The sequence below is a fragment of the Semicossyphus pulcher genome, unplaced genomic scaffold (assembly GCF_022749685.1).
Source record: "Semicossyphus pulcher isolate SPU_LCO1_2020_fin unplaced genomic scaffold, fSemPul1.0.p SCAF_20, whole genome shotgun sequence".
NCBI lineage: Eukaryota > Metazoa > Chordata > Actinopteri > Labriformes > Labridae > Semicossyphus > Semicossyphus pulcher.
The window spans coordinates 12,522,311-12,549,316 of NW_027211694.1; the positions used below are offsets into that span (position 1 = coordinate 12,522,311).

At 41.0% G+C, this 27,006-nt stretch overlaps 1 protein-coding gene across 1 annotated transcript in view; it reads left to right on the forward strand.

Annotated features, from left to right (window-relative positions):
- Positions 1-5,446: 5,446 nt before the first annotated feature.
- LOC138599714 (chemokine-like protein TAFA-5) overlaps positions 5,447-27,006 on the forward strand; it is a 156,569-nt gene continuing 135,009 nt past the window's right edge. Inside the window, exon 1 of the mRNA XM_069671469.1 lies at positions 5,447-5,558. Coding sequence (XP_069527570.1) covers positions 5,447-5,558 — 112 coding nt within the window. The remainder of the gene's footprint in view (positions 5,559-27,006) is intronic.

A 27,006-nucleotide genomic window follows, 5' to 3' on the forward strand; every position in this document is an offset into this window, starting at 1 on the left:
GTATGCCAAAAATGCCCGGATGTCGTACTGATTCGGAAAAATCTCCTGTATGCATCGGACCAGTCTACCTCGCCTACTGTATCCCACAATGCAAGCGCTGGAACGTCACAGCAGCAGTTGAAATGACGGACAGCAGCAGCATTCTAGCAGAAGGGGGCGCTTTAGCTAAAGAAGCGGGGTTATTGTTTACTTCCGCCTGGCGTAGCATACTGCAAAATGAATTTGAAAAGCTCCTCTATGCTACATAATACCACCGAACGCAGAATGCAGTATATAGTACGTAGTATATAGTACGTAGTATATAGTACGGCATTTTAAACACTGACAACACCTTGACGATAGGTTTACACACACTATTTCATAGAAACCTGTCTAATGTAAAAATGGTCATCAAACATCCAGTGTTACAAGTGCATCACCCATATCAAATAATTGATCAAATAAATGCAGTGGCTTAGCTATTGTGTGCATATATGTTTTAGCAAATACGAATGAAATTATTTTTAAATTAAAACTTTATATATACCCAGGGGATCAGTTTCACTCTATGGTTCTGCAGCAAATTTGTAAAGTTCTTGCTGCAACACCTACCCTTTGCCTTTAGTTCCACTGACTTGTTAAATCCTTGCAAAATCAACAACATGATGGAGGTGACTACTGCTAAATATCAATTACAGAGCTTCAGCAGGAGGCTCTCGATGGGAGAGAAAGACATGTGAATGGGAGTTTGAGTTCAAGATGAAGAAGAAGTCGGATATGTAATATTTTCAGGGACTTGTGTCCCTGAGAGGCTGGTGCAAGGTTCATTACAAGCACAGTATGAGAGTGTTGGAGGGAGAAAACATTAAACTGAACATTTAGCCTTACCAAATTTAATGTTTGTCCTGATGGTGGGAAGAGGAATAGTCAGCAGTTCACCCAAATAATCCAAAAGGATTAACATTTCTCGACCGTTGCCATACTTTAGGACAGTCCAGCTGACATCATACCCACATGGTGGCTGAGTTGTGCTGTGTCCACTGTGACCAATTAAGGCCACAGAAAAAGATATAAACACAGGGTGACTCAAAATATGCTAACCTTGGAGAGCCTAATAAAGACAGGAATGAAAAGAACAGCAGGAAATAAGGTCTGTAATTATATATACACAGTGGGTATTGGTACAGACCACGGCTGGTTAGCTTAGCCTTTCATAAAGAAAGGAAAGAGTCAAAACAAATAGTCCCATCAGGACTTCTGAGGCTCACTCATTAACACACTGAATATCTGAAGAGGAAAAACAAGTTGTCTTTTTTTACTTCTTGGCTGGAGCTGGATGCCAGACAACAAGTAGAGAACTCAAAAAACTACTGGTATTTATAGTTTAAATTTACACTTTAGGACTCCACGTTACAAGGAACTGGTTTACATTCAAAGTGAACGTGTGTTACTCTGAGCAAGAATGTGGCCAAAGATTGGTTTTCAACAAATATATATGTATATATAAATATGTATAAATAGTTATTGTTTAAGTTACCTGTTCCTGTTCACTTTTATTTCCTTTGCTAATTCCAAACTACTTACACTGTATAGATTCACAGGGTGTGCTGTATATACAAATCTTTGACTCACTTGGGATTTCGCCTTAAAGGAATCTTACAAACTGTACATCCTGTTTTGTTCTGTTTTTATCTTCTTCATCAATGTTATGCTCTTTCTGGAACATTCCTTATCAGACTAGAATCATTTCAAATTTCTATGGTTGTTCAGATTTTTTTCCTCCCATTATTTTTTATGAAATACCATCTGTTGACTTAATTTGTTGTGCTGTTGCATGGCTTTAAAAGCACTGTTACTTTATTCAAGCTTGAAGTTTGCCTTTGGAAGCCTTATCTTTTCAAACAACAACAACAGAGCTCCCTTTATTTCTTGCTTATCAGTCTGTCCTGCATTAGTCACACGTATCATTCACTGCTTCCTTTACAGCTTCCGTTTTTTTTAGACTCAGCTGCGTTCCTGAGCTCGCTGCTTAGATTAAGGATCATATTTCTACCATAGGAATATGTTTACCTGAATTTTCAGAGCTGCTGCATGTAGCAGCAGCTTGTTGATGTTTCACTTAAAACTTCATTGACATTCTAAAACACTATTTAAACTCCACAGTTATCTGACATATCCATTAGAACTCAAACAGAAGCCAGACCCCAGCGCTAAGCACCAGTGAGCACAGAGAGTCAATAGAGCCAAGGCAACAATGTTGATTCAAGTTGAGAGGGAATAAGATAATATTTTATCATGGTTCATAGCCAAAAAAAAGTGCGGCAGCCTGTATCTTTTTGTTCAACTTTGAAGACTTTGAAGGGGTACGATACTCCAAAATAGCAATATCCGAGTCAGTGTTTCCATGCCTTGTGTGCTTTATTCTGTTTGGAGTTTTAGAAATGTTATGTAAAAGTGAAGGAGGGGGTAACATATGTAGGCCAACGCTCCTCTATTATATCCCAACTGAAAGCAAATGGTTGCTTTTGTTAGTGTGAATGTGTGCCAGAGAAAGACTGAGAAAAACCATGTATATGGGCTTAATTGCATAATTTGCATTGTGAGAATGTGTCTGATGTGTAGGTTTGTGTGTGTGTGTTTCTGTGTGTGTGCAAAGAAAGCTTAGCTTTGCTGCACAGTTAGTTCCACAGTCTGTGACACAACACCCTGCAAAGTTACGATGCAACATGCCAATTCTTTCCAACCACGGCTGTAATTGACTGTCTACATTGAGTCCATTGCCTTTAAGCTTAAAGCTGTAAATGGCGAGCAGACGTGAAATGAGAAGGAGAGAGAGGACAACAGGAGGTATAGATGATTTTGTGAAAAAAAAATCCACTCTTTACAGTGTTACTAACATAAGTTCTGAAAAGAGCAAATACATACAGATTGAGAGTGTTTCAAGGACTGACTGGGACAAATACAGCAATTAACTATTTTATTACACCAACTGTGGTTTATAGTGTCATTTACAAGAGCTCCAGTCTAGTGCACATTGCACAGCAAGGCTAAGCAGGGATGACTTGGAATCTCTATAAAGGAACTTGTTGGAATAGATAGCCCAGCTGACAGACCATCGATGTTAACTCCAAAGTAGAAGAGCAAAATTTCTGGCTTGAATATCGAGCTATTCATGCTTATTTGTTCCCCAAGGACCACAAAATAGTGTGGGCAAAGGCTTTGGGTTTAGTATGCATGGCAGGGTGTGTTGAGGTGAATGCACAGAGGCCTCCAGAGTCTCACTGCCAGCATACAGAGCCAGCTCCAGCTTGACAGGAGCAGCCAGAGTGTAGAGCTCAAAGTGGCGCTGTCCATGGTGCTGGGGATCAGGCACTGGTGCTGTCTGTGGTACCAAATCTCTTTTGTACTCCCCATATGGGCTGTGACTGGCGTTGTCCATGGTGCTGAAAATATATCGCTCACTGCACTGTCTATTAGGCTCTTAGTCACTGCCGCTGTCCGTGGTACCAACTTCCTATTGTGCTGTCAGTAAAACAGACACATACAGGGCTCTATTTCTGTTCCTAAAGCAGTGCAGATAGAAGGATTCTGATACTTTAGGGATTATCATTGGTGCAATGTCAATGTGCTCCATACAAGTAAGAATAATTATAAGTACAAGTAAAGTAAAACTTATTTAAACCTGCAATCTTTTGTTTTTTGCCCACTTGGGGGTAGCAGAGCTCAACACTGGCCATATCATTTTTTAAGTTAATTTAGAAAATGTTATGCAAACATTTACTTAATTACACAACGGGCATTATTTGCAGTGTTGTTTCTGGCAAACCTGTGAATGTAGCCCAAATGCCCAATCTCTTTTAGCTCTACTCTCTGTCTCCACCAACTTTTTGGGGATATTTATGCTTTTTTCGCAGCTGAGTGCTCTACTATATTCATTATCTTTGCTTGTTGTGTCTGGCTGCAGTTATTGGCTGTGCTGAAAGTGCAGCGTGGGTTTTTAGGGCGTTTTCCCTGGAAACAGATGCAAAATGGGGTAATGGGAGCATTCCCTTATACACTTGTTTTGACATTGTTATTATGACAACATTGACTGCTCTATGCAAAAGTATGAAAAAGGTATGTTGAGAGAGTAATGACTTAAAGTCATACAAGAAATATAAATTCCCTTCTGAAATGTAGTGAAGAAGATATATGAAAATGAAAGTATCTATCTATACTATAACAGTATAATTGAAATATTGTATTTCAATAAACAGCACTTTAAACGAAGTATTTCTTATCTTCCAGGAATAGAAAGAGCAATATTTTCTATGGAAGTTTAAACAATAATATGTGAATTGAAGATAGAAATAAAATCCACTGAATTAAGTGTTTTCAGCTGTTATTCTATAGGTATATTTTATACCTTTATTGTTATTTATGCGACTTAAAAGGCAAAGATCTAATAAATCCTACACTACAATGGCTGAAACGAGCCTGCAAATCACCCTGCACACTAATTATGTGGATTTCTGAAGAAATACTTGCTCTTGGGCAAATATATATTGATAAAACCGATAAATATATATGCAATATCAGGTCATACATTTTAAGCAGTGTTTCAGGCTGATATATTGATGCAAAACGATTTATTATGTGTACAACATGAAGCTGCTGCGAAATTACTGTAAACCGCGACCTCAAGTGGCATATTGCCGACGTAATATCGATTATCTGAATGTTTCACTTTCCACAAAATCACTTGGAGTCGCACAGTGCGCACTTTTCCTTTCCCTTTCCCTCATTTCTCCCTCAGTCTCTCCGTCTCTACCCATCCATTCTCCATCCTCCGTTTCCTCCTGCAAGCATGCTGTGATCTCCATCTACCTCGTGCCCAAACCGAGAGCTTAAAGGACTTTTTTTCTTTTACGACCGACCCTCCTTCATCCATCCAGGCGTTCACTCCGAGGATTTTATCGGACCGGTGTATTTTTCATGCCAGTCTTTGGGCTATGCTATTGGGGTAAGACTGGAGAAAATCGAGGAAACATACCACAGGTGAAAGGAGGCTTTACGACGCTGCGGTATAGATGATTGAACACTTTGAGCATTAACTCAACGTAATCTTATGGCACCAGCGCGCGGCGCTTCCTTTCTCTGAAATATAGGACGGAAATTGAGGTTAACACACTTTGAGACAACTAAAGGGACATTTACCAACTTGTATTAACGAATATAAGAAAACTGTGTTATTTCCCAACTGGGATTCTTGAGGAAGATGTGACCTTTTCTTTTGCGCACCAGAAATCCGACTACCTAAGGCGCATATCACTGCTTTTTCAATCAGTTGCTCGATCTTGACATGTCTTTTTGTGGGATTACACGCGGAGATATGAGCATTGAGAGAAGCCGAGCGGGATTGTGAGATTAGCCGACTATCTTTGCCTTTTCTTTTTTCTCTTCAGAGAGGAAGTGCCCTGTTTGTTCAATGGCTTCAGTGTCAAGGTTGTCAAGACGCAAAGATGCCAGTGGCTGGCCGAGAATGTCGTCAACTTTCTGGGCTGTGGTGCTTCTGACGGCGCTGCTGGTTCTCTACTGCGGTAAGTCCCGGCGCACATTTCTGACCGCACACATAAGTGGTTGGATGTGTTTGAGAAAAACGCTCGTGCGCAGCGGGTGACCATGTTATGTGGGGATGCTTTGACAACAATATTATGGCACTAGTATTGACAAACGCTCTCAGCGTATCGATCTCACGAGTTGCCAACGCGTAATTTGTTTCCATATTCTTAACAGTTATTGAAAAGCGCGCATGGCACTCACAACTACGTGCACACACCAACACTAAAACCCACGTTGTCACTTAATCTTTTTCTTCCTGCTCTCACTCATGCAAACACAGACAGGCACGAGCAGACACATACCCAGAGAGAGGGCTTAGAGAAGAGGAAAATGTGTCTGGTGGAAACACTTTCTTCGAACCGGAGGTTAAACTCAAGTGTCCCAGAGGCCTTGTTAAGTCTCCTGTGACTGCTTTAAATCCTCTCTGCCTTTCTCTCCCTCATGCACACACACATCTCTGTCCTCAGTCTGTCTTACTGTCAGGCTGACTTCTTGAGGTCAAACGGTCATGCATCCATCCTTTTGTCTCTGGACTCAACTCTCGTCTGAGGAGAGGGAGCATAGAAGAATTTACATGAGACATGCAGTGCAAAAACAGGCTATTTAATTATCAATAAGCTCGGTTTAGTTGGACAAACAGTAAGACTTCAGGCTACTGCCTGAGGGTAACCTTACTGGGCAAATGTATGCAAGCATACACACACCCGGTCTAACAGCCCACTCTCTCTCTCTCTGAGGCCACTTCTCTGGCCGAGGATGTCTTTTCATCTCTTCTTCCTTGGCACCCTCACGCCTTCTTTTTTCTCTCGCTTGCTTTTTCTGTCTTAAACTGCATCTGACTCACTTACGAGGAGAAATTCAGCTGGCACACTGTGCTCCAGTCTGCTGTGTGTGAAAAAACGGAGGCTATGTGCAACAGCCATGATAAGCCCATTAAAAAAACCCGGAGCTCTTTCATTTGCCGCCGAGCTAATGATTAATATTATCATCCTGTCTTCCAGAATATGAGTTATGCTGGTGTTTTGGAGACATTTCCAGATTCAGAGTTTTGCTCAAAGCCCTCTCAGAGGCCCATTCTCTTCTCTTTCTTTTGTTTTTTACAGTGATAGCAGATTGAGTTTGCTTTGTAATCACACAGGCCTCAGGTTAATCAATGCTTGGGTTGGGGGGCTTGGTTTATACCCTATCCGGAAAGCTTCTGGATAGGGTGGTCTTTTTCTTCTTTTATGGCGCCTTCGGCCATGTCGATTGATCTCCTGCTTGTGTCCAATCAATGGTGCTTGGATGCTTGTTTCAGTAAGCAGTCTTTGAGCCCCCCCAAAGGACCTCGACCTTCTACCCGGGAACACCTAACCCCGTCTGGAACTTAATAATCTGAGCAATTGTGATTCTTTGATTTCTTGTGTTTTCTTTCTCTTCACCCAGTACTGCCAAGACTGGTTTAGTCTCTTTAGCTTGACATGCTTTCCGTGCAACACTGCGGCTGGAATCACTCTTTTTCTTGGAGAGTAATATCACATTGCAGAAAAAAATGAACGAACAGTCCAGAACAACAGATATTTATATATTAAACTGAAGCCCCAGAGCCGTATTGCTTTTTCTTCTTGGCTCCTCTCCCCCTCTATTTTCTCTGTTTTAGCTTTTTCTTTTGTCTTAGTGTGTGGTCTTTTTGGATGATAAATCATTTCAACTTGCAGCTCAAAAGATTTCTCTGCTTTCTCGTTTAGCTTTGTCTTTCTTCTCATCTTTTTCCATTCTGTTTGACCTTCCTCGTTTGTGTTGTCTTTCTATTTTGTCCTTTTTTATATTTATCTCATACTCACCTCTACTTTGTTCTCGTGTCCTTCAATGCCCCAGTGTGCTGTGTGATCTAGTTCCAGTTCATTTTACTCAAATTCTCGTGTTTTTCTAATGTTTTTTTTCATCTTTATCTGCATTTTATCCTTCTGTTTCCTCACATTTTAGTCTCTTCTTTCTCCCTGCGGCACTTGCTTTTTAATCTCTTCCATTCTTTTCCATTTCTTTCACATCCTATCATGCAAGGGTCTATTTTCTTAGAAAGGTCTGCTTCCACTTCATGTTACTGCATGTTATTCTGAGGTCTATGCTCTCAAGTTTCCCGCCCCTCTCTTTGCATCTCTTGTTCTCGCTCCTGTTCTGCTGCTGAACGTCTGCTTTTCTCTTCTCCTTTAGACTTGCTCTGGTTCTTTTTTATTTTACAACACAAGCGTAAGCGTCAAGATATAATGCCGGAAATGTTTAAAATGGTGGAAAGTGCCTGTGAATGCCAGTGAAATATTTACTAGCCCAACAAACCCATATATATATAATTTCATATGGTCCAGGGCAGTAAATGTTTCCTTTATGTTTCATCTTCACACAGCTTTTCATTCCATTATATGATCATTTTTTAAATGATTTTATCATATTATTTTATCACTAAAGTGACCATTGAGTTGGCAATCAATCATGTTTGCAGTATTTATGCAGAATTTGTTTTAGTGTACTGGAGCTATAAGCACATAATGCGGTACATATTTGGGGTGACTTTTTCCTGAGGCAGAGTGGGATGTCCACAAATAGAAAGATGGTTCAATCCCTCACTCATCCAGGTCACATGCTCGGGCAAGACAACTGCTCCAAAAGGCCTGTGTAAAGAAGGTGTGTAAATGTGTGTGAATTTATTTACAGAAGATTGAGCATCATCATAAGTGTGTGAATGTGTGTAGTTGCATGAATGTTGACATGTAGTGTAAAAGAGTTTGGTAACAGTGGTAAGACTAGAAAGGCCTCATTTTTAATGCAGAAATCTACACGGCTGTGGCTCAGTGGTAGAGTCGGTCATCTTTCAATCAGAAGGTCGGAGGTTCGATTTCCAGCTCCCTCAGGCTACATGTCGAAGTGTCCCCAAATTGCACTGCATAGACTGATTGGCAGTTGGGCACTTTACGTAGCAGCCTTTGCCATCAGTGTATGAATGTGTTTGTGAATGGGTGAATGTGACATGTGTAATAGCAGCTTTGAATGGACTCATGGAAAGACTAGAAAAGCGCTATACAAGTACAGTCCATTTATATACGCATTGTGTGAAACATAAAGCTACTGTATGAAAAAAGAGCAGTTCTTCTTTGCAGTGCTACTGTGTTTTGGAGCAGTGTGTGTGTGTGTGTGTGTGTGTGTGTGAGTGGTGGCTGCTCTGTGATTATGGCTATGACTAATATGGTGCCTGTCACCTAGAATCAACATCCAACTCCACACAATCTGCCGTCCTCACTCGGGCCCTTCTGAGAGGGAGAGATCGAAGAGGAGAGAGAGAGAGAGTAATGTGATGGCGGTAGAGGCATTACAAGAGGTGAGAGCAGGAGATGGTTTGATATCCCCCACTAATGCCTCAATAGAGGCGTGGGAGAAAGAAAGGGAGAAGAAAGGAGAGGTGGAAGGGAGGAGCTGAGAAAAAGGAGAGGAGAAGATAATACAGAGGGGAAGATAGAAAGAGAGATGAGATAAGTAAAGGAAAGAGAAGCCCTGCAGAGGGTGAAAAAGGAGGCATCGTGGAGAGGGAGCGGTAAAGAAACTGCAAAGAATCAGAAGAAGGAAATGTACAGAGAGAGGAACGCGCAAAAATAAAATGGCAACAGCTCAACACTGAACTGCTCATACCGTGTTGAAATCTAATCACATGAGAATGCTTCAGTACCCTCTCATCACATTAAAAAGGAAAAAGAAAAGCATTCTAATGTGTGCAGCAGCTCCCTCCTCTGGAAGCTCTCAGCCATGTTTGCAGATGGTGCTTTTATGTATTCACAAGGCTGTAGCCCCGCATGTGAGCTTGAGGGAGGAGAGAGCCACAAGGCTAGCTAATCAGTATGCTAATCTGAGCTTGGGAGAGCTAAGGAATGTAGCCACTGCTGTGGTCCTTGTCCGATCTGCAAGCGGAGGGAAGGCGGAGGAGATGAAGGAAGATAGAGTAGCGAGCAGTCAGGGAAAAGGGGAGAAAGAGGTGGAGAAAGTGATGAAGAGATAGAAAGGATAAACGCTACTTTCTTAAAGCATCCTCTGTGTTTAAAATGTTGTGATTACTGATTCATTTGAGCCCTCAATGTAATCCTGTGTTCTCCTACATGCACAGACAGATCTAAGCACTCAAGGGCAAACACATACATTAGAGATATTAATGAAAATAACATCAAAGCAGACACATAGGTCACACTGATGCACACGCATGTGCGGTAAAAGCAGTTATTCAGGTTGATGCAGAAAAATGCAAACACCAATGAGCTACTTGCACATACGTGAACATCACCCTGCAAGGATACAGATTTTAAGAATGCAGAAAGGTCAGGCATTCACATGCATGAACACACATTCCGCTGCTGTCAGGGCAAAAGCTCTCTGTTGCTGCTCAAAGCCGTTCCCATCAGATCACCCTCTCTCGCAGCGCGACCTCCTGTGTTTCATTCTGCCTGTTTGTTTATGACTCGTCGTTGTTCCGCGGCTGAATCGATGGATTGTTGACTGTGCTGAGAACAGCGGCTTGCGGGTATCCGCGGAGAAAAGATGGTGCGACGTGCCCAGGCATGTCACCTTGTCACCCGAGGAGCTCAAAACACACGCTCACACGTAGGTGGTGATACGATGAGGGTCTTATCAGTTCATGTAAACACACACACACATACAGGAAGACACACTTTTGGAGATGTCTGACTCACCGGCCGACGAAATGGGACTCAGCTGACCTCAAAAAACGCAAGAACTTGTGGGTGAGCGCGTGGACATATTTGAATATCTTATCTTATTTTCAGCATAGCCTCGAGCCTCTTCCTCAGCAGGGAGGAAGACAGAGAGGAACGCCACTGTCAGAAAGGGCTGCCGATGGCCCCAGGACGTAAATTCATAAAGGGAGTCAACTTGTTGAGTTTTCCACAAGGAAAGCAAAGAGGCGCATTACGGACCCCCGGAAATGGGGCCTGAGTGTGCATACATATTTTAACAGCATTTTAGAAGACAGCTTTGCAAAATTTAAGATTATGATGAATGTCATCTGGGCGGGGGGATCGGAGGGGGCTTAGCTATTATCACCTAATGAGCGTGCCACAAATTGACTATGTGGAGTTTGGTAGGACAAGGAAGGAATATTAAGAATTTTGTGAGATATTAATTATTAAGCAGTGATGGGATCTTTTCCAGTGTGCTGGGACCTATTGACATTAAATGGGAGATGGGAGTGTAGCCACAGGCGGTTTGCTTTCTGTGCAGCCTGCACTCCAGTCAACTTGTTGCTGCTGTCTGTTGTCTGGTGTTGAGTGAAGAGAACATTTAAGAATTAAAGTAATGTGTTTTGATCGGGATTTTCAGGCATAAGGTAACTGCCCCAGGCCCTCTCTGTGAGGCAAAGGGCATCTATCTTCCAGTAATTTTAACAAATGTATTTATGTTCGCTCATTCTGAACTGTTGAAAGGCAAATACAAAAACCATGGCTCATTTTTCTTTGTGTCATTTTATTTTATAGTGACATAATTCTTAGGATGGCAAGTAAATTGCTTCTATTCTGAAAAACATTAAATTTTTTTTTTTACAATGAACATCTGTTAAACTGCATAAAGAGTTTGCTAACTGAAATATCTACCATTACAGATGGGTTGTCATGGAATATTGAACAGACATTAATTGTACCCAGAGGACACGTCCAACTTACGTTAGTTATCAACTGCTTTTTCCTCTATTACCACCAGCAGGTCTTTTTTTATAACACTCACTTTTTAGATGGTGAGATTTTTGTAAAATTATATGTTTTCTAAGTGGTTTAATCACCATTCACATACACTTCAGTGTGTACATCAGCAAGTGAATGCTGTTTACATTTTGAGCTGAAATTTGGGTACATAACAGCCTGAACAAGCGCTATATACAGTATTGGGTCAGTAGCTCAGCAGGCTGTTGTTTACAACAGAGTTGTCAGACAATTGTTTCTGTGGCTTTCATTGTCTTTTAACCAGCAATTAAGGAGGAAATAACATACTGTGTGTTGCTGCTAAGCTAACTGTGTAGTGTAAGCAGGCACCAGCTGCTAATAGTTAGAGATTTGTTCTTTTAAAGTAATAATCTCTTAGTGACGCGTTTTCCATCACCCAGCAGTGGTTGGTCTGCCGGAGAGGGTAGGCGGAGCTAATGCGACATAAAGCGGCTGTTTTTCCAAGTGTTGGAGGTAAACAGTAATCTACTATGGCTGAACAAACAAAGAAAAGATACATGACTACAGATACAACTTAAAAAATGAAAATCCCAAGAAAAAGAAATTCAACTCTCAGATGACTGTGAGGAAAGCAACCGCCAGCGAGGAAAATCAAGAGTTTCAACCGGAGCCAACCGCTGACGTCACACACGCAGCACTGTCTGGATATCTGGCAAGTGTGCTCCAGCAATTACGGTTTGTTGCCATAGGTGTGGCCAAGGAGAATGAAACATAGATCTTCGAGATTATCATTAATCATTATCATTAATAGAATACATTCTATTTCAACATGTGTTGTTAATGTACCAAAAACCTGATGATAGCAGAATAAACTAAGTTGATGAACATGGTAACCCAAATACCCACTGACAAGGCAGAGTAGCATGCTAATGATTGCCTTCAACTCAAATCAGTATTGTGCCTAAATACAGCCTTGCAGAGCCGCTAGCATGGCTGTAAGCTCTTAGTCAAACTCAAATATCGACTGCAGCTAGACTAGAGATAAAAAGCTGCTGCGCGTTCCCTTAAAAACTGCAAAGTAACGCTCTAGATTTACGTCAAAACATAGAAGTCAAAGAGAATTATTTAGAAATTACATTTGCAATTGTTCTCTGCGGCCTTTTAGTGAATCGATGAAGCCTGGCCTTTTACTTGACAAGCCTAATACACCTAACGCTTTTATATGCAGGTATGCAATCAATTACAGCCCCTGTGCTTCTTGTTTCAGTGTTACCGCTGTGTGTGTGTGTGCGTGTGTGTGCCGGCCTCTTGTTAAAACTATTGATTTAGGTGGACAAACAAGGAAAAATTGCTTAATAAAAGAACGATGTAATGCCCCTCTTGTGACAAAGAGCACATACGTAGTGGCCAGGCGTTCAGACACAGTGATTCTTCGGTTATACAGGCTATTTTTCTTTATGTAAAGTCAGCATCATGCCTGTGTTTTGCTGTCATATTGTCTTCTATATAGTGAAACAGCTGCTCCATAGCCTCAGAACAGTTAACAGCTACAACAGTTGGTGCACTTGTTTTCACTAAGATGCAGTAAAAGTTGCTGTTTCTCTGTCTCACTGATTCCTCATCTTCATCACCCACTTCTCCGCCGTTTTTCTTTCCCTCTCTGTTCCTGGCTTTTAAGTTGTACTTCCACCTTTGTAACCAGCCTCGGCTGTTTAAAAGAACATGGATGCCATAATAGCATGCTAATATGCCGTGACATTTACTTAATGTGAAAACAAATTGTGAAGTGTTTGGAGTTTGCAGTAAGGCACAGTATCACCGTAGCTGCCTCCATGGCTAATTGCACCTTAAATGTTGCGTTTCCCATCGTGCATTAATTTGTTGTCAATGTGACTTTAATTACCATTAAAACTGCATTTATAATATTTACACATCATTTTGCACGCGGTGTTCTGACTGGGAGTCTCAACAGGTTACAGTCAAAGAGAGGCATTGTTTGTTTCTGACTGCTTTGTTGTCATGTTTGCAGGCACATTTCTGTTTTCACTTGTCCAGCTCAGGTTTCTTTTTCTAATTTCAAAGCACAAAAACAGAATATAAGATTATGAAGGTGCAGTTTGGGCCTTTGAAAAAGTGATTAATGTTAACTTTTTGAAAGCAATGCTGAAAATTCTGTGAGATGGCCTAATTGGGTCGGAATCCGGACAGAGTCTGCGGTGTGCTCTTGCCTCAAGAGGATTCATAGATGTGCACTTGTACTTGTTTTGCCTAGGGCCAGTAAGCCCATTCAGAGGGAGATGCTAAAGCTACTTCCCCTTTATTACTGCAAAAAGCAATTGCTTGGAAGAAAATGCCAGAATGGTGCTTTGAATTCCTGGAGGGGCCCATCACTGAGACTCGGCCCACAGAGCTGAGACAGCTAGCATCTGGAGCAAAGACGTGGTGGTAAAGTGGAGAGAGAGCAGGAAGGGAGGAGGGAGGTGGAGAGCGAGAGAGAGAGAAAGAGGGAGTAGGACGGGAAGGAGAGGCAGAGAGATAGCACAAGGGAGGCAGAGGAATGGTGAGTGCGAGATGGAGAAAGGGGTTGACGAGGGAGCAGTAGAAAGAGCTTGAGGGAGAAAAAAAGAACCACGCAGGCAATGAGACAAAAGACAGACAGACGAGAACACTCAGACGGTCCACCAATTGACAGTCGGATGGGGAATAAAGTCAGCTAACACAATGAAGCAGTCGGCAGACAGACTCGCCACGGAGTAGCCGAGAGGCTCTCAGAAGTAGAAACAAATATTACATTAGAAGAGACAGAAGCCATTTGTCACAGTGGGAGACCTGAGAGGTAGTTAAGCTGCAGAATATAGGGATCCATGGTCTGGTTGATTCATGTCGCCACGAGCAGGAAATTGTGCTGAAGTCAACTCTGTTCAATCAATTGTCTGGTGTCCTTCAATGACTCCTGCACTTAACAAGATAACGCCGGCACAAAGTTTCACCAGCTCAACTCTCAAGAACTTGTTATGGGGCCTTGAGGGCCTCCCTCATACCCTCTCTCAATCCTTTCATCCTTTCTTCTCTCCCTTCCTGCTAGCTTGTCAGCCGCACCACCTCCGCATCAAGGCTCAATGACATACATGCTGACAGCCGCGATTCAATGTTAATGTTTAGGGACGATAAATCTGCTGGACATTTATTGCCTAAATGACAGCTGCACTCTGTTTGCACTCAGATGGTAGATGGTTGAACTTCTGGAATCAGTGCAAGGACTGTTAGAGACGGCCAGTCAGTCAGTCACCTGGTCATTCAGTCAGTTTACATCTGGCTCTGTGCCACAAGGTGCATTACCTGGCCCACTGTTTGAAATGCACTTCATTAGATAATAGCTGGACTAGATCATAATAACAAAAGCATATACTTTTTGGTAGTCTAGCTTTTTCCTTCTGCCTTTCCATTCTCTCTCTTTCTCCCAAAGCTCCTGACACTATCCATGATTGATATGGAAATTACAATGTGCTTGCCCTCATTTATCTTCTGCTATTGCTTGTTGCTGCTCCAACAACCATTTTGGGATGCAGAAATGAACTGATTTGTGGCTGCTGTTGTAGAGAGCAAACGATATATACTGTAAAGATTTGATTTGAGACCCTGCATAGCCCAGAGGATAAGGAAGGTTTCCTGTTGTAATGACAAAAACAACTTCTTTGCCTGTGAACAGCAACCTCAATGTTCCTATAGGCACATATGAACTCCCATAAGCAACAAATGTCACTAATTGGATGAGTCAGATGTATAACTGGATGCATAATTAATAATATAATGCAGTTAAATAATTGATATGTTTGCTTATGTGACTATAAAACCTCAATAGGACCCTGGGAACTTGGATATAAACCTGTGACTGAAATTTTACATTTTATGGTCCCTCTTTAGTGGGTCACAGCACATGTTTAATCTATTCATTAATTTTCCTGGTTTAATATTTTACATAAATCAGCAGCTGGCAACACATGGTTGCCCGGGTGTCTGTGGTGACTTTCGTGGGAAAAATCACAAGCGACAGTTAGTGACGCGTTTTACATCACTCAGCAGTGGTTGGTCTGCCAGAGAGGGTAGGCAGAGCTAAGCGACTGCCATTCTGGTCTCTGCAAGTGTTCTACAGTAATCTACTGTGGCTAAACAAAGAAGGAAGAGATTGATGACTACAGATACAACTTCAAAAATAAGTGAAAATCTAAAGAAAAAGAAACAAATTTGACACTTAGTTGAAGGCAGTCTAAAAAGGAAAGCAACTGTCAGCGAGGAAAATCAAGAGTTACAACCAGAGCCAACCGTGGACGTCACACATGCAACACTGTTTGGATATCTGGGAAGCGTGCTCCTGCAATTACCATTTATTGCCATAGGTGACGCCATAGAGCACACAACTAATATCTTCGAGATATCCACTTTAAAATATTACAGAAATCGCTGGCTCGAAATATTTATGTATAAAAAAAATCACACCATGCCAGATGAGATGAATAGTACCCCTTCATCGACATGTGGTTTGGGATGGGTCAGGAGTTTCGAATATTCAAATAGTCTTAACCATAAAAATTTAAAAATCGGATTATTGCAATCTCATCTTGTTTTTACCTGTGCCACCAGACGGTGGCTACGGTGGTAAAACGGGTGTGGCGCTGTGAGATTTGGAACCGGAGAAAAATCTGAGACTTCTGCAACCATCAAAGAGTTCGAAAAATTTTACGAAAATTAGTCGAATAATAGTGGAATAGTTCCCAGTGAATATTGAATCGATTTTTTTTGCTTAAAATGCCCATCCATAGTTGTGTTGATTTCATCTGATATTAAACTGAAAGGGTCCATTCAACCAAGTGTGTACTACTAGCACTTTGAATGACTGAAGTGGAATGCCTCCTGGATACATTCATTACTAATCAATCCAAAAAGAAAACAAACAATTTAAGCCATTTATTCTGATTAAGTATTAAGGTATTCGTGGGTAAAAAATAATTACGGAGTCATGGGAGAGGGGTAATATTCAGAGAAAGTCTCAGAAATTGCACTGTTAAAGTATGTGATAAGAAAAAAACAAAACAGTCATACACTTATTATATGAAATAGTCTTATACCAGTAGAAGCCACCAGTCAGTTATTTATTTGTTTTTGCGACATCAAATGACAAATTCTTTTTGTGTGCCTGATTTTTGTCATTTACATTCAGAATGCCGCCCTCTAATCCAACAGATGGTGATGTAACAAAAATTGAGAAATTTATGAGAAAATAGCTATGGAGTTTGGCCATCATTAGCAAAAGCTGAAAAACTCAGTTAAATCCCTTGTGAAATTTCAGATAAAATATCCTTGAACTGAGTAAGCCTGATCTCACACTACAGCGGCAGAAAAACAAACAGGTTTGCCAGAAATAACTAGAGGAGGATGCTGCCGCCGCCGCCTGTAAAGGGGCAGTCAGATGCAATAAGTGGCAGAGCTGTAGCAGTTTTAGCCTTTCTCATACTTCAAGATTCTGTTGTAATTTGATAAATGGTGTGTGATTACTTTTCTTACTTTAAACTGCAGTGATGGGGTAAATGTTCCAAACTTACTGCACATAGAGTTAAAGAGTTGTTGTTACATAGTTATCCTTTTGTGTTAGTAGACACTTAACGCCTATAGTCACAGTAGTCATGAGCAACCACTTATTGTAGTGTTGACTTTGATTAAATGTGGTTAAATAACTTTGTACCATGATCTGCCTCAGGTTTAGCACTAAGAAAATCTGTTGCCTTCTCCTGCCACTTTTATATTTTGCTAGGAACCCATAAACTTATCTTGACCTGACTCCACTCCTGAACCCGCTGCCCTTGACATTTCACGTACACTCCAAACTGTTGCTAGTTTGCCAGAGAATGACAAAGAATAGGGAAGATATCACTTCAGGGATTTGGGGCTTGCCAGATTGGATCATGCACTGTATCACTGTATGCTTTTTAGCTTGTTCCAGGCAGCCTACGGGTTTGATGAGACTAACTGCTAAAGTTTAGTAGTGCATATATTTTGATTCTATAGTGATAAAACGTATTTTCTTAACCACAGTAGTGGCGTGGCTAGTGACAGGAAGGTCGGTCAGACAGGAGTTTATCTATGTTCCCAGGATCCTACGTTCCCACCTCAGTGTCCTATTAATATGCAAAATTAAGGAGACCTGCATGATTTTTTTAGGTCAAATACTGAATTTATGTTTCCCTTGGTTGATTTGTTAAAACTGCCCAACGTACAGCTTACAAATGTTATTCACCATAAGACCTCCCATCTCAAATTTGCAGGCAAGACAATATTCTTTACTTTGGACATTGATATTTTTCCATTGACTGAGTGATTCAACAGTTTATCTGCATTTCAAACATCCATTTTCCTTTGCTTTTAAACATTTGAACATGACATCGCTCTTACCTGGAAAGACGGGACCTCAGGGACATCAGCCAGTCAGCCAGTCCACTGTTTTGTTCCAGGTTGACATTTATGTGAACTATTGGATGGATTGAATTAAATTTTTGAACAGATGTTCATGGTCCCCAGAGAATGAGTCATACTTACTTTAATAACTCCTCTGACTTTTAATCCAGCATCACCATCAGATAGACATTTTTTAAATGAACAATACTTCAATTTTCTAAATGACTACCCAGGGAAATTAATGACAACCCCATCAGCCTCAGCAGTATTTTATATTTAGTGCTAAATGGCAAATGTTAGCACGCTAACAAGCTAAACTGAGATTAAGTTCATATGACCAAGTTTTAAAAATGGCAAACATTATTCAGGCTAAATAAAGCATGTTACCACCATAATTGTGAGCATGTTTGTATTGTGACATTGGCATTAGGCTCAATGTACTACTGTGCCTACTGTTTTTTTTTGTTGTAAAATTATTCACAAGTAAAATGAACATATCATAGTAAATATAGTAGTGACTCCATAATGTCAAAAGTCACATTTGGGGGCGGCTGTGGCTCACTGGACTGCTACAGTCACATGTCGAAGTCTCCTTGGTCAAGACACTAAACCCCAAATTGCTCCCGGTGGCATAGCCAACAGTGAATGAATGGGCATAGATCCTGATTGGAGATTGTCACTTAGGTCATTGCCGTCAGTGTGTGAATGGAAGTTTGAATGGGTGAATGTGACATATAGTATAAAAGGACTTTGAGTGGTCCGAAGACTAGAAAAGTGCTATACAAGTTCATTCCATTTACCTGTCCATTTACATACTAAATATAGTAAGATAAGTTAATAAGATTGTGTAAAACTTAGTAGATTTGGAAGGATGGTTAACCCCATAATGCTTTACTCCACTCTGTACCAGGACATCCTTTTAGCATGCCATGCACTTTCTTCAGCCAAAATGGTGCGCTATATCTTCTCCTGCAAAACTCTGACAACTTGGGGCGTTTGGTAAAAGCATGGCGACATAACACTCAAACTCTCTTGCACTGAATGATTGCTGTGAGCTGTGTTTGTGATTTGTACATGTTCAAGCCTTTTGTTAATCGTCACCTCTGGGAGCCTGTCATGTAAAAGCGGGTGAAGATGATCCCTGTCTGCTCTTGTTCTGTTTCCCAGTCTGACACAGTCTGGGGAGGAGAGGTACAACTTGCAAGAATAGAGTCAGAGAGACAGCCAGAGAAGGAGTGTGGAAGAGGGGTAAGACAGAGGGATAGGAGTGCTGCAAGGGACTTGGTAGGAAACGTTGCCTGAAAGTGCTCAGCGAGCTGCAGCAGTGTAATTCCAGCTGATACTCCTCTACATGCTGAAACATGCCTCAGTTATGCATGCCTGGTATGCTGGAGGAGATTTTTATTCCTCTCATGCTCTCTCGCTATCTCAATCTGTCTTTGTATACAGTTCCTCCTCCCTCCCCAATCTCCCCAGCTCATCCCGCTCACACTCACTCCCCCCAAGCCTTTGGCAGTGATAAACTCCTCCATTGTCACAGTGACAGCAGAACATGCGAGTTATGCCTGCCTCTTCAGGGTTGAAGAGCTCATTACGACTTCTCAGCAGGGACCCTATAGGCAACAATATAAGTGATGTGCATGTGACACAATCAGTGAAATGCATGCAAATGCTCTTTTGTGAATTATACTTCTGGATATTACCATTTGTGTTAGGTACCACTCACATTACTACTGGCAACATTACTACTTTTACACAAGACCAATGTTAGGAGTACTATATTCTAACAATAAGCCTTTTTTTGTGCCTTTTTCCCCATTTTTCTGCTCATTTCCTTCTATGGATGATGTCATCTTGAAATATACCTAAGTGATGTAAGTGGCTGATTGTTGCCGCTTGGTGCCATTTGTGAAAATAACACATTTGACTCTGAATTTGATCTGATTTTGGACGATATATGTCTATGTCTATGAAGAAAAGTCTATCTCACGCAGGCATAAAACCCAGAATATTATGATTATGTTGTCATTTTTTTGTGAAGAAGAGTCAATCTGCAAACATTTAGTTCCATCTGAGAAAAGATATGTCATAAGACTTTTGAATGACAGCGGAAAATGGTCACTTCACAACTGGCGTGGCTTAAAAAAACTTGAAAACCTTAAATCACACGTTTGTTTTCTCAAAAGGTTTTTAGAGAAACGTAAAATATTTATTAATTAAATGATGAAAATAATTATCAAAAATAATTATTTTACATATTGGTTAAACAAAAGGTACAAAAGGTCCTTCAAAATGCATTTGCAGCTTCAAATGAGTAGTATAATAAGAAACTGGGTAGGACTTAGAGACTGTTTTCTTAATAATTTAATGACACATTTTATATCAACAACTGAAATATCAATGGGGTCTAACCAATGATATATGAGAGCAGATGGAAACAGCCCCTTAGAGGGCGCTGCCATCTTGCGACTTCCGCTAACACCAACTTAAATTTCTGGGGGAAAAAACATCAAGGATTCCACACGCCTGCGTATTTAACAGCAGAACTGCTTCTTTGTGTTGAAGCTAAAGGTCACAGATATGGAACCTTCCAGCTGTGAGGTGACAGCGCTAACCACTGCACCACCTATTCTTGCGTGGCATTTTTAGGTTGACCGATTAATCATTATTGCAGATAGCACGCATTGCAAACTATCAGCTATCCTGATTCTGAGTCCAAACCAATGACTGTATATATAGATGGACGACGTGTCTCCATCTGCTCTCATTGTACGAAATTGATGCCAAAATAGCCCCCATGATAGGCGCTGCCATTTTGTGCTGGTGACGTCATTTGGAGTTGGAGTTGCGCAGTAGAGATCGGCGGGTGGAGCTGCCGTAGCCACTTCCCCTAACCAAAACACACACTTAACTTACCGAAAAAAACAGCAAGGATCCCACACGCCGGCAGCAGAACAGCTTCTTTGTGTTGGTCTGAAATTAGTGTTCACATATACAGGAACTTCAATGACTGTTGCGATTGTTTTAGTTACGTTTCCTCTCGTCGTTCCTCCTCTACTCTGGAACAGATCTGCTGCATGAGCCGTATTGGTCAACAAAGCTGTCAATCATCCTTTTTACAGGATTAAATAGCTAAAATGAGCACTTGGACATAAATCAGTGTGATAAGAACTAACTATAATTACAAAAACCATGTTTGAGAAAAGTCTATTTTGATTTTATAGTTTGACTCATGTCCCATCTGTTAACATGTACAGCTTTATGACCTATACTGCAGTCAGTCAGCAGGGGGCGCTTGAAATTGTTTTTTTCTTTCATGTCGTCCTTTTTTTTCCCGACCTATTAGTCTAATGCATTATTTTACAAACAACAACACATTTCTTTTTCTGTTAAACTAGAATTCGAATACATTGAGCTAAACATTCAACACATTGTACATCATCAACACAGGGTGGCATTAGAGTCTGAAAAAAATATTGGGGGGTAATTTCATCTTGATAAAAAGTGATCTGTTATCACAGGAAGATGCATGTGTCACCAGCTACCCAATTAAATCAGAAGCTCTTGGAAGCAGGCGTTGGTTGATGAATCAATCCTACACACTCACATAAATGTAATTACTCCATTTGTCAATGTCTGGGGAAACCACATCGAGCTCCATGTACCCAAAGCTTCCAGCAGAGAAATGAATAGAGAGAAATCCTTGCCATTTTGCCCTCCTCTTCATCTCCCGTTGGGTCTGTCCCGTACAACTTAATCACAGCTATAATCATTCTGTAAGAGCAGAAGTTATCATTTCATCAATTCTCTTTGGCCTGTGGAGGACATTACAAGCAGGATATGAGTTTCAAAGTAGATACTTTTCCCATCCACACACATACTCACACAAATTATAGCTCTACAGTCCTCCTTCTGAAGTAGCGCATGCATTATTCAGCAACATGCTAACATCAATTAAAGAAGAATCACATAAAAATGTGTCTTTTTTTTTTTTTTTACCTCGGAGCTACGGAGATGGGGGTGGAGGGTGGTTGACATCTGTTGTTATGGGTGCTGTCGCGGATAGGTGGTAATCAGTCGAGGGGCGTTATTTTTTTTGTATTCTAATCCCATCTTGCATTGAGAGGACAGATGTTGGCAAGCTAATTAACAAATCCTTGGGCGATGTTGAAGTACGTCTTTGCATTCTGAGGTTGCATGAGGGAATGGGGGGGTGTTTTAGTGAGATCATACACAGTCAGCATTCCAATACACAAGCATACACATATAAGTAGTGTACCCATGAGTCTGTGCAAGCAGTAAAATTTACTTTCCTCCTCTGCTGCAAACCACCACCCCCTAATCCCCTGCTTTTGGAGTGATACATGATTTTGAGTGACTGAAACCAAAGTGAGAGACACAAGGCGGAGAGGTGTCTTTTCCATTTCCTGTTGACACACTTTGTCATCGCCAGCCGTCAACTGTTGCTACTTTATGTGCCATGACACAATTCATCATATTATTGCTCAAACAGACTAGATAAAAGTAACTACTAAATATTTCAACATCTTTGCAGGAGTATGTCATAATACTAAATCCATTTTCTCAGCAGGAGTGCTACATTATAATTGGACTAAATTGCAGATTAAGCATTGTTGTTTACTGCAATTTATTGTTTACAATCATACTTTAAGGGGCACTCCATCGATGTTTCACATTAACTTCTATTAACTCATTACAAGGCTGTGAAAATCCCCCCTCACAATGTCATGATGTTTAACTTGGTTTGAGGCTTGGGACTATAAAATATTTAATAGAAAGTCTGTGTTAAAACTGAGGCACAGAGCTTTAAACATGCAGGAACAGGTTTTGGGGAAACAGAAAGACGTTGTAAACCCAACATTGACACATCATTACCTTTTGAGGTAAAATTATGATCTTGCTAACTAGCTAGCTGTCAAATTAAGACATCCAGTTTAACAGTTTAAGAGACACATTATCATTAAATTAGAGTTTTGTATCTGCCAAGTGGCATGTGCTAGCTTTGTTTTTGGTCTTTAACTACTGCTCAGGAAAATATCTTGTTTTAAGCTAGTGAAGCTGGCTGGCTAGTTTGCTAACTTTGTCTGGCTGCCTTTTAGTGGAGATAGTTCAGTGGGTTTTAGTTTTTTCCTTGAAACTAATGCATGGTGTGGTCGCTATAACAGCAGTCAAAGTGACCGAAAATGTGTAATTAATAACGAGGTAGCTGAACAGCTTAAAGGAGAACTTTGGTATTTTTAAACCTGGGTTCAATTTTTACAAATTCAGGGGTCAAAATGACTCATAGGACAAAAAAACAGTAGATGGCCTCCGCCGTAGCCGCGATACTGCCGCAATGGCTGTAGCATAATCCCCTGGGGCAATTGCACCTAATTAAAGCACATCCACTAAAATTGCTTGTTTTTGCCACTGACAGGCTGAAACTGTTACTCCAGGTGTCCGACAATATTACAGAAATTATCCCTACAAAGATTGTCCTTTTTTTTAAAGTTATAATAAGTAGGATTTTCCCAGAAAAATAAAATATAGACTTTTACAAATAAAATATAATAGAAATCACGGGGCCTCTATACATGTGTGTTGGTGAGTTTGTGTGCAGACCATTGTGAGACCCTTCCCTCTGCATCTTTTCTGTTGTTTTGCTTTGCTCTGGAAGTTTTTTAGGAGGGTCGCTGTTGTGATTCCCTGAGCCAATCACCGCGTAGGTGAGTGTGGGAGTGGTTCAAATTACACACGGTTGGTGTTAGCTCGGAGGGGTGGGCGTGCTCCCGCATGAGACTCTGAGAGTGAGCTTTTGGTGACGAAAAGCCCAGGAGGAGGAGCCCAGTTTAAATGTGTTGTTAACAAAATGCAAGGAAAAATCCTACTTATTATACCTTTAAAAAGTAAGATATTTTATGTAACCAGAAACAGAAGTCTCGCTCTGAAATCTCACGATACGAAAGCAAGAATTGCATTGTGCTACTACTAGGGTGCAGTGTTTTTGAAGCTTGACCTATACTTAACATATGCAGAATGGCCCTTGCTGCATCCCTTTTTCCCCTCCAAACTTCCTGAAAATGCAGCACTTGTGTGCAGGAATATCTATTTGTCTTCCTGCCATTACTATTTTAATGGTTATTTTATGTTTCCTTTTAGTTTATTTGTTTTTCTAAACTTTAAATATGTCAATTGTGTCTCTTGACATATTTAATTATCATTAACCAACAGCTGATAATGAAGAAACGCATATGATGCATTTTTTCTATTTTTCACTGCTTTATCTGAAATCATGTTGCAAATGTGGGTGTACACATGTTTCATACAGCACATTCAGTACAGTATATCATTCAACACCCTTGTGTACTGCAGTGCCTTCAATGTGCTGTATCATATTTATTGTTCATGATTTTTTAACAGCCTTTTTGATATATAAAAATGCACATACTTTGTCTCCTAAAATGTTTTCTCTCACTTTTCCTGTGCTAATGACTTTACTTGCTGAGCCCTTTGGGCCTCGGGGTTAACACTCGCTTTTAAGCTCACACTTTAGTTGGCTCCGCTTTGAAAGTCTGATCAGAGAGCTGAATGTCCACTCACCCACACCAGGAAGTGGGGCTGCCCTTGTCATGGCGTCAGCTCAGTGGAACATAAAGAGGATGTTAGGTTAGAGCAGAGGGCGACGGCTCATGGGGCAGTCAGTCTTTCTCTTGAACACCCACATGGTGTACACACACCAATGTATGTGTGCGTCAACACACATTCGCTGACACCCACTTGCTCTTTTGCTGTCTCTCATTTTCACATACATTTTCCTCCACATGAATGTGTACTCTCATATTAGCCTTTCTATTCTTGTGAGGACATTGTTTTAAATTACATGAATATACTTGAAGTTTATCTTCACTTGAACCTAACCCGTCTTTTAACCTCAGCTGCTGCTTTAATCTTTGTCCTCTGAAGTACAGCTAAAAGCAACTATGAGGATACACACACACACATACCCCCACACACTCACTCATCCATATACGCAGAGTATGCAAATTCATAAGATAGTGGTGAGAGGGTACCAAATAATGAATCCTCTTCCTACTATTGCAGGGAGATGAATGGCCAGGAGGGTGGAAATAGAATTTCTCGATTTCATAACCCCGTTCTTTTGTTGTATTGTCATCCGCCGTAACGAGGTCACCTCAAATCGCTCCTCACCCACTGGAAATCAGGGAACAGGAGTATGTTAAGAAAGGAAAAAAGAGTAAAGAGGGGGGGATGTAATGTCAGGATTTCTGAAGGGCCAATCTTAAGTATACATTTAGTGGAAAATGTATTGACGCCGCTGCATTTTAACCTCCTTGCTCAGAATAATCACAGATTCTGCTTCTCATTTGAATGTCCGGCTGAAGTGTGTGAAATCGGTTTTATGAAGGTGTGATGGTGTGCACGTGTGGCATGTGGATGAATTGTGTGACTGAAGTGAATTATCTGAGTGAATGCACCTTTAAAACAGGCACAGGTTTTCTTCTCTATTTTTTAATCACTATATCTGTCCAGTACACGCACAAACACACACATACACACTTTTCTTTTACCCGCAACCTAAAGCAACAGCAAGGGGCACTAAGTTCTCATCCTTTGGGAACCACCAAGAGAGATTAACGTGAAGTATTTCTCTCTCCACGGTGGTTCACTTCTGTAGTGCTGCTAATCTAATGCACACATTATTCAGCCAGGCTCTGCATCTATTAATGGAGACCACAGCCAGATTTATCACCTAGGTTTAACTGTATGGCAAAATAGCACATTAAGCAGATGATATCACAGCGTATATGAAATGATTATGTGGGCTAGGAGATAAAAAAAAGAGAAAGAGGCTGAGGGGACCTGCTTAATTAAATGCAAGGTCCACTGTTATACATCACTGGTTTTCTTGCGCGTAGACCACTTAATGTAAACTGCGAGGAAGGGGGCTGTTTTCCTCTTTGCTTCTCTTTTAATAGTAAAGAGCTGATCTGCAGTGTTTTACCCCTCCTCCTCCTCCTCTTTATTCTTATTCTCTGCTGTGTCATCTCCAGAAGCCGATGTGCCCAAATTATGCTTCAAATTTTCTCCAGCTTGCCGGATTTTTACAAAAAACGGGGCTGAATGGTTTCCTCTGTGGCTCATTCGCACAGCGTTTGCAATCTCTTCCTCACCACCAGAGAACATTGTGCTTGGAGTCCATAAAACCTCCAGCAATCTGTTGTGTGACATTGTGAACATTTTTTTCTCAGACTGGCTAAAGCTGACACTTCATTGACTAAATGGGAGTAATGAGTACCGCACTGGAAAGCTGTGACCTTTCCATGAGGACATGCACTCTGCAAACCCCTGCTTCACTTCTGACGCCTGTCTCTTCTCTTGTTCAAGCGTGTAGGCCTCACACTTCAACTAGACATCCCAACAACCAAGGTCACACTTAACAATGTACCATGCAACTGTGCAAAGCAGAGAAGATGCTCCCTTGCCGTCATGCAAAATTTAGGTGCTGTTTGGGAAAGACGGATTTGAGCAGGATGCAGCAGCCTTTAAATAAGCCATAGATTTTTTTATGTTCCTTTATCAGGGTAAGCACACCAAGCCTGGGATAATTCAGGCAGAATTGAATGCTCACTCCTTTTTTTCCCCGCCCTGCTTCTCTGCGCTCCCTGAAGCTTCTTTATTGAATAGCCCAAGATGTTGTAAAGAGGAAAAGTGGGAAGGGACCACCAGTGCTGCCAAAAAAGCAACAGTGGCTCCAGGGTGAAGCAGTCAAAGTATCAGCGTCTGAAAGTGTGCACGTACTGTAAGTGATGGCCTGTATGTATTATATGTGCATGCTTATATTATATGTACAGCATAGAGCCATTGTGTGTGAGCAGACGGGGAATGGTAAGAGTTTTCTTCACCCTGTGCCTTTACGTTTTTGCATGTAACAGTGATAGCTTAGTGTGCATCCTGTAATTTATGTGCTGGAAGTAAACACAGAAAAGAACAATCAGCAAACCCCAAAACAGATGTATAAACCGATCGGTGAATTGTGTGTACAGTTACACGCCATTGTGTTTGTGCAGAGAAAGTAGGACATGTATGTTGCTGTTTGTTAACGCACCGTTTAAAGTTGGCCCCTTCCCCTCATCTCAACCTGCGAGAGTGTGAGCGGTGGTGCTTGAGCGAGCTATAGCGGGTGTGAACACATCAGTGAACCAAAGAAATAAAACTTAATTATGTGATTGTTTCATCGCCGTTATGTTCTCAGCACAAATGA